Source organism: Nannospalax galili, unplaced genomic scaffold, assembly GCF_000622305.1.
Source record: "Nannospalax galili isolate Female #2095 unplaced genomic scaffold, S.galili_v1.0 scaffold1184, whole genome shotgun sequence".
Lineage (NCBI taxonomy): Eukaryota > Metazoa > Chordata > Mammalia > Rodentia > Spalacidae > Nannospalax > Nannospalax galili.
The window spans coordinates 58,070-67,315 of NW_008351624.1; the positions used below are offsets into that span (position 1 = coordinate 58,070).

Below are 9,246 nucleotides of genomic sequence, written 5' to 3' on the forward strand. Positions count from 1 at the left end.
AACAGTTATTATTTGAAATAAGCTTTCACATTGATGTTCAAAAGTTCCCCCAATAAGCCCCAGTAAGTTGAATATTTTCTTTGTTCCTGTTCCCCCGAAGATCCTATAATCACTCTTCCTTCTTTTTTTCCTGTATATTTTCAAGTAGCCTGTTTGCAATTCATTATTCTTTCTTCTGTTAGATCTACTATAACCTTGGTGCCTTTATTGTGTTTTTAATTTACTTAGTGTATTAGTCACCTCAAAGATTTTATTTGGTTTTTAAAAAATTGCCTCCATGTTTCTGTCTTTATTCACATATTAAATCATTGCTCTGTTTTCTTGACACTCGATGAATTTCCTTAAACAACTGCTTCTGAGTTTTGACCAGAGAGTTACTATACAGCAAATAGTAATTTCTGACACCTTATTTTGAGTGCTAGGGGAGATCATAAATCTCCAAAAATTCTGATTGTTTGTCTGCAATGTTGTCTGCATATTGAAGTGTTAGGTATTTGCTCCTGCCTGTACAAGCTCCTGTGACTATGCTTCCAAGGCTTCTTGTTTTCCTAAGTCTATACTGTTACTTTAGCACTAGATGGCACTAATAAATTGTTAAAAGCCCACTGTCGGTGTGTTGTTACATTTCAGCACTAGAGGGCAATGCAAGCCCTGTTTTGTTCCAAATCCTAAATGGTATGTGGTACAGCATGAATCAAAGAAATATCTAAATGAGTCAGTCTGTTCCCCCTAGCCTCTCCCTTGGCTAAGGTAGATTCAGAAACCTTGTCCATAGTCCCTAACCTGTAGTTCTGCACTGTGGGAGTCTGCTCAGTTCTGGGATGAATTACTGTGGACTGACCAGCCTCAGGTGCACATGCCATGGGTTGGTACTTGCCTCCCTTTACTTGCACTAAGCTGAATTCATTCTCTCCACATCATGCTACCTGGAGCTTGGGAAGAACTGAATAGGCAGTTGTATGACCAATATTATAGCATTAGCTCACACCCTGAGCACATGGCCAAAGCTTATTGAGACCAGGGAGTACTGGTGCAAGTGTTATAGACTGCCTGCTGCTGAGGTGGACTCACGGCTCTAGACTGTTGCAACTGGCCACAAATGGTACCGACAGAAAGCCTTGGTGGCATGACTCTGTTTGGCACTGGAACTATTCAAGAGATTCTGATTGTAGGGGCCACTGTGATTTGTTCATTACTACGTTTACCAATATGTCACTAAGTTATAAGGCAAAGTCCTGTGTTTACATCATTTGTACCCCTAGCAAATAGATTCTTGCTCCCCACTGTGCTATATGAAGTTGTGAATAGTTTTGGTTAAGACGGTCCCTTCGCTTTCAAGACTGACACTAAACTGAGCTACTTAAGCCAGCTACAAAGATCTGCAGTCTCAGATCTATACTCAGGCCTGGAACGCAAATCTGTCCTACCAGGTTCAGGTCTCCATCAGATGCTGGAGAATACCTAGAGGCTTAGGCTATTAAGTTGGGATTAGGTAAGAAGTCTGGTTTTTGCCTGATGCTGAGTTTCACTGTAGCAAGAACTGGTACTGAGTACAATTCAAAGTCTTGTAACTTAATGTCCTCCTCCACAGTAAGAGGTCTTGTTCTTTTTACTGGTGCTCAAAGTTAGGGGAGGGATGGTGCTACCTTGGCTGCCTGCCTAACAAACAAGGCTGCAGAGTTTTAATCTCTGGGGCGAGGGTTGTCAGCCTTCTGCCTGGCATCTCCTGCCTGGCATTGGATTTCACTGTCATCAGCCTGGCACTGGGTTTCAAGTCAAAAGCCTTGCTTTTCTCCAAACAGGATGTGACTCTTTCTCTCCAGGCTGCATATTGTTTAAAGTTGGAGAAGGAACGGTACAGGCAACCCTTACCTTCTTATCTTTTCCAGTTATATTCTAAACCAGGCACTAATGTACTCTCTCCTGGCCCCTTCAGCTCCTGAAGATGTAGTGTGGTGCATGAATATCTACTCAAATTGCCTAGAAGGCGATTGCTAGTGAATCTTAGTCAACATCCTGCTCCATGTCTCCATTCTATGAAATGTAGTTAAGTGTTCTGATGGGCTGAGGTTGATTTTAAGACAAAGGACAAAAAAAGCAGAAACAAAGATTGATCATTTCAAAGTTTCTTTTTTTAAAGGTGAGAATAGTGAGACAGAATAGAAAAATTCCTAATTGGTTATTAATCTGAAGTTACTTTAGGGCACTGCATTTGCATAAGGACTTTCTCATCGCACCTATTAAAGCTAGCCTGTTTGGGAAGTTTAGCTGTCTCTAATTCTCCTGGTTTGTTGGTTTGATGACCTGTAGCTTTAGCATGGGTGGCTCTCTCTTATCTTAGTTTCATTTGTTGGGACCCAGTGAAGGAGCCTGGTCCAAAGCAATGGCCTACCATAATTTGTATATGACAGTTCAGATTTAAATAAGTCAGTTTGAGCGTCTATGGAACACAAAGGGAAGTTGAGTAGGCAGCTCATGTCAGAGGTCTGGATTAATAATATAAATTAGGATTACAGCTAGAAATTGATATCCACGTAGCAAATATGTAGGGAGACAATGAAGAATGAGAAGGGAAAGCAAAGGAAGGAAAACTAATCTAGAGTCTTGGGGGACACTCATGAGCTAAAGGGAAAGTTGAACAAAAACATCCAAGTTACAGTGGCAGAAGGATCACAGGGAAGGCAGTGATAGAAGCAAAGAAAAGGAGTGTTTCTAGAAGGGTTCCATGGGGAGCTAAGTGGAATGCTATTCTAATCAGTGACTGAGGTAAAGACCAAAGCACCGACAGAATTTGGCAGCGTGGAAGTAAATGTCCTCAATGCAAAATCTAGACCACAGTGGACAGGAATGTGAGAAAACTGAGACACAGTCAGGATTCTCTCAAGAATTTTGTTTTCTGAACTCTCTGTCTTCTGTTTTCCAATTGTGTTTTTGAGCACGTATGTCCTTGTCTTATATACTACCTATGTCTGGGTCCTTTATGGTATGGTTATTTATGTTCGGAATATTTGTTAGACATCGATAACGTGTAGCTCTTTCAGTTTTTGTTTAATGCTTAATTTAATGTTGCTTTTGGTACATCTAAGATTTATATTTGTATGGGCTAAATAATTTTCCTTCATGATTCCTCCAGTGCTCCTCTACCTAGAAATTGCAAATATTCATCTTTATGTTATTTCTGAGACATATGTAGTATCACTACATTTTTTAAAGGATTTAGGAATTTATTTTGGTAATTCAGTTCAAGGCTTGGTACCCTTTTCTTTAATGCCCTGTTGCAAGCAGTAAGGCAAGTCCGGGGATGATCTGCTCAAAATTTTAAACAATGACTCTGATTTTTTATGGTAGAAGAAAGCTCTTCTTGACAAAGAAAATGAAATTTGAGTTAAGCATACAAATTGTGTAGTAGTTCTTGCATAGATATCCTGGCTCTGTGTTAATATTGCATTGCACATACTCTTTACAAGACACAAGTTTCAAATTTTTCTTTCATATTCCCAGTTTCCTGTGATTCCCAGAATTACATCATCTGATTGCCATCCTAGACAGTACTCTCATGAGGACCAAGGATCCCAAAACCATCCCGCCATACGGTATTACAGAAAATGCTCCATGGATGGGTCATTCCAGGAGCCTCTGGAATCAAAAGGAGGATCTCATCCTAAATTACAGGAAGTTTCAGAGTCTTTTGAACAGAAACTGTGCCTTAGAATAACACACTCTGCCTCTTTGGTATATGATAGAACAGAAATATTGACTATTTAAATCACTTTAGGAAAGGAAGTCCAAAGATTCTGTCTTCTTTAAGTTTGAGGAGGACAAGTCTAACTTCCTCACCCAATTTTGGGGGAGCTGGAGAGATGGCTCAGTGGTTAAGTGCACTGGCTGCTTTTGCAGAGGACCCCAGTATTCGTTGTGTTTATGATGTGAAAATCTTTAGAACATACCAGCAAATAGATTCAGAAATGTGTATACAAATATATACATAATAAGTAAAAATGGGACTGGAGAGATAGCTCAGTGATTACGATCACTGGCTGTTCTTGAAGAGGACCGGGTTTGATTCAAAGCACCCACATGATGGCTAACAACCGTCCATAACTCCAGTTCCAGGGAATGCCTTCTTCTGACCTCTCCAGGCATTGCACGACATGGGTGCACCGACCTACAAGCCATACACTCATACACGTAAAATAAAGATAATAAAATATTTTAAAAAAGAAAAAGCCACTCAATTTTTAAATAACTCAATATTAAATATCCTATTTCATATCAGCTTTAAGCAGAGTATATTATAAAATGTATCAGTCTAAAATATAAAATTTAAAATTTAAAACATAGATTCTTTTAACTTTTTTCTACATAATAATCTGTATAGTTGCCTAAAGATAGTTACATTAAATACTGAAATTTGCTAGTAAATTTTAAAATGTATATATTAAATAGTAGAGTTGGTCAGTAAATTTATGTCCATATATACAGTACTCTCAAAGTATGGGTTTTAGTAAAGATGCCAGAATACCAAAAATCTGTGGATGCTGAAGTCTCTTTCATAGTATTTCCATAAAACAGATATATGTGTTTCTGTGTAAACTATCGCTAGATTACTTACAATGCTTCACACATGTACAAGCTATGTGTATAGTTGTTATACTGTACTGTTTATGCAATAATAATAAGGAATACCTTTGTACATTTTCAGTATAAACACATTTTTCTCTTAATATTTTTGATAATTTTTGGTTGAATTCACAGGTGTGCAGCCCATGGGTCGAGAAGGTTGACTGTGCTATCTTTTGTTTGAAGACCAAATATTTGCTAAGATGTAGATTTCATTGTTTTACAAATATGAGCATTGACAGAGCCAGAAACTGTGTTTGCTCCTTACTAATTAACTTACTTCCTTTCCTTCCCCCTCTCCCTTTTTCTCCACACCCTCTTCTTCCCCCTCCTCCTCCTGTTGTCTTTCCCTCCTCTTCTTTTTTGAGATAGGGTCTTGCTATGTGCCTCAGGCTATCCTAGAACTTGCTACATATCCCAGACAGGCCTCAAATACTTGATTTTCCTGCCTCAGCCTCCCAAGTCCTGGAATTATAAGAATATGTGAACATACTTAACCAAATTCTTCCATTTTGTTATTAAAAACTCAATTTTGATACCTAAGTAATGAGATAAAATATATAATTCAGGTAATTATTTTTCATATTTTAAACACCTTTATTAAAACATAACTCACTCACCATAAAATTCACTCAAGTAAAGGGTATGAGGCAGTGGACATATCCATATTGCATCAGCTGTGCCATAATCACTATTAGTCTAATTATATTTTCAATTTATTGTTAATTTTTACTAAACTTTTTTAGTATTTGTGAATTTCAACATCTTATGCTTAGATCAAGTTCACCCCCATTTCCTCACCTCCAACTCCTCCTTTATCCCCCACCACATTCCCCTCCCAAGCTCATGTGCTCTTTCTCTTTTTCTAACCCACTGAGTCAACTTCATGTTACCTGTGTGTGCATGGGTGTTAGACCACGTCAATAGCTTCTCAGCTAGGGATGGGATGCGTGAGACTCTCCCCCATCCATGTTGGGATTTTGACTGGCTTGATCTGCGTGCAGTTATAGCCACTGTTAGTTCATTATTGATGTGTATTTTTCAGATAATCCAATCTCAGAAATGGGAGATGATCATCACTGTATTTCTTTTGTTATATTGCTCTGGTATCAGAGACATTCATGCCTGCTAACTGAATTGTGGTTACATAAATACAAGTGATGAATCTAATGAAAAGCCTCTGTAAATGCTTTCACAGAGCTGCACCAATTTTTAAGTTTCTCTTAAGTTTTTTTTAATCTCAGATTCATTATATATTTTTCTTTCTGACTTTAATGACAATCACTTTGGATGGAAACAAAGCAAATTTGTTTGTTTACACTGTAGGGTAGCTAAGACAACTGCATTAACCAGATGCCTCCTAACTCTCCAGTGGCAGAGCTAAGGCATGTCATGTGACTGTCACTCAGTGTATATTTTTTCTATATGCACTCCACTCCTAATTTTCCAGTTCAAACAAGAAGGAGGAACAAGGAATCTGTGTATTTGTTATGTAAATACAAATGCTTACAGAGATATGAGAGATATGGCAGTTATCCATGCCATTGTTTTACTAAGCAATTCCTTTGAAAGGCACTCCCTGAGCATCAAAGTTAAAGAGCCCTCCCCTAATAACCCCATATCCTGGCACTCCATAGTAGTGATCATTGCACCATTGGGTATTTTTCATTTCCCTTTAGGCTTATTTATTGATGGTCAGTTGGTCTCTCTCCATGCAGGTGGACTAGCAAAAAGATAGAGTCTATTTACTGCTATTTCTTTGATCCTAAAACAACAATATGTGTTAATAAATCAGTAAAGTACTGTGCATGCCATGTACCAGCCTCAATTTAAGTCAATCTGTTGAGGAATAATAATTTGGTTAGATAATCTTCTCTTTCCCTCTTTTCTTTTTTTTAATTGAGCTTTTAAAATTTCATACATTTCCCACTCAAATCAAGACCCCCTCCCCCATCCATGCCTCCCCCATCCCCGCCACCGAACCCTATGCACTCTGCCAAACATGCTGAGTCCTATTCATTCAGGTGCTTGCACCCAAATGTCCTTCAGTGTAAATGCATCCACTGGAGTCTAGTCAGCACATCCAGTGGTCGTATGTAAGTCATACTCTCCCTCATCCAGCAGCTCCAGTCTCAAATAATTCTCAATCTAGTTCTGGCCCTCCACCTATTTCTCACCCCCCTCTTTTGGCCTTTATTTAATTGAGCTGACATGTGTCCTGAGTTCAACACCACCACTGCCACAGGCTCACATGAGCAAGCCTCCAGTGGCCTGGAAGCCTCCACCTCTTTATGTTCATAAACCAGCCCTGGCTCTTACAATCTTTCTGCCTCCTCTTCTGTAATGGTCCCTGAGCCTTGGGTAGGTGAGATTCCATATTTCCATGTAAGAGTCCCATCCTACACTCTACAGTCTCTTATTCTCCAAAACTTGGACAGTTGTAGCCTTCTGTATGTATCCACTCTGATGTACATGGAAGCCTCACTGATGAGAGTTGAGGGGTGCCCTCTCTCTACCCCTTATTCTTCTATGTTCCATGAGCCTTGGTTGTAGAGATTTGATTGCAGATGTGTCATCTAATGCTGGGCATCTCCCAGGTATATGTTCTCTGTGCCTGACCAGATGTGCAACTCTGCAGTAGCCCCCATCTGTTGCAAAAAGAAGTTTCTTTGATGAATGCTATATGGCATGTTTGTCACTGTAAGAGAGGTCTCTTCTATCTGGCACTGCATTCCCTATCAAGCAGCTCCTAGGCATACATATGCATTAATGTTCAGACACTCTACTTGCATTTTTCATAGGGTTTCTAGGGTGGATACCCTTCTTAAATACTTCATTCTTCGCACAGTCCTTACATTAAAATTTAGTGAAAACCCCAACATTAATGCAATATAGCAAAATTAATAGACTCCTAGAACTTCTTGCTATGGAAAATGAGATCACAGTTGGCATGATGCTAACCACTCCATGCTCATTTACTTATATTGCATTAATGTTAGGGTTTATGTTCATTTATTCCTAGAAAGTAAGATGTGGAAATTTTCTATAACATCAAAGCTTTTCTTCCGTCTGAACGATGGGGAAATGTGGGATATAGCCAGTTGCTGGTGCATTTTACCCTTTTCTCATGCTCTTTCAGGGACCAAAGAGCAGAAAGGAGAGAAGAGAAAGACAATGCCTAGGAACTGAAATGAAATCCCACAAGAAAATGGAGGACAGAAGGAACTCAATGAAGGAAGCACACAAAGATGCACACCTGGCTCCCCTGGCTGAAAAGGGGCCAGAATAGCGCTTTGTTTCTACTTTGCAGTGACAGATGCCACTCATCATTCTGAACCCCAATTCTCCACATCGGGATGTTAGAATGACAGCTGCAAAAGGGCGATCACAGATGCTGAGAATGAAGTGGGCAGTTGGAATAGCTGCTTCTCAAGATGACTTGTATCATTCTCCAGTGGCTTCTGACTATTTACTTGAAAGTGTAATTGCTTTTTTTGCCCTTCTATGGGAATAAAAAATAAGATATTTTAATAGGATAAAAGAATTTCTGAAATTGTAAGGTGTGGCTTATAAAGAACTACCCACACTTTTCATCAACACTTCTTCCGTATCAATCCCCCAGATTATCATAAATAAAAGTCATTATTGTCTCTAAGTTTACTTCCTTATTCAAACTAATTTTATGTGTGTCTAATGGCCATTACTTAATGAGAACTGGTAATTAACATGCCAAGTATTACCCTGAATCCTTCAATACAGTACCTAAAATAATCTTTACAACACTAAAGTGATACCTTATGTGAGGGTTCTCCAAAATATAGAGCCAAAGGCTATATATAGTATGTTAGCTTTCTTGTTGCTATAACAGATTGTGTGGCATAAACAACCCTGTATTTGTTTCATATTTTATGAGGTTTCAGTCCCTAGTTTAAGTCTACACTGAGAAAGCATTGTGGAACAGAGTCTACATCATGGTGCCAGGAAGCATATTGAGACAAGGAATAGAGCAGACAGAATTTGCCCTTTAAAGACACAGCCCTAATGATCTGCTACTTTCAGCCAGGCCTCACCTTTCAGTTTTCATCACCTCTGAAAATAATATCAACAGCTAGGGACAAAACATCCACCATGAGCTTGTGGGAGATATATCATCTTCAAACCATTGCATAGGAATACATAAGATTGAATTTACTATGGGAAATGGCACACATAATTTTGTAGGCTGAGAAGTTTCATGATGGGATGTTTGCAAACTAAAGAATCAGGTACTATGGTCAGGCTAAGTCCCAAAGGCCTTAGGACCAGGGAAGCTTCTGGTATAACTTTCATTCTGAGAACAAGAATAAGGACCTGAGGTGGAGGGGAGGGGGGGTCAAAGAGACTGGTGTAAGTCTCTGAGTCCAAACAACTGAGACCCTAGAGTTTTGATACCCAAGTCAGACAAGATTGAAGAACCTGACTTAAATGTACTTTAATTTTTCTACTGTGGCTCCCTTAAATGCTTCATGGCCATACCAAAATGCTGACCTGACAGTGGCTACAACAGGCACCCCATGACTGATCAGGGTCTTTTGTTTTGACTGTTGCAAACTTGATTACAAGTTTCAAGTGACTCTGCACCAATAT

The 9,246-nt window shown here is 39.1% G+C and overlaps 1 protein-coding gene across 1 annotated transcript in view; it reads left to right on the top strand.

Annotated features, from left to right (window-relative positions):
* Positions 1 to 8,236, top strand: part of Lnp1 (leukemia NUP98 fusion partner 1) — a 17,452-nt gene extending 9,216 nt beyond the window's left edge. The window contains exons 2-3 of the mRNA XM_008848478.1: positions 3,502 to 3,732; positions 7,760 to 8,236. Of these exons, the coding sequence (XP_008846700.1) occupies positions 3,502 to 3,732; positions 7,760 to 7,909 (381 nt within the window). The 3' untranslated portion in view covers positions 7,910 to 8,236. The remainder of the gene's footprint in view (positions 1 to 3,501; positions 3,733 to 7,759) is intronic.
* Positions 8,237 to 9,246: the final 1,010 nt, after the last annotated feature.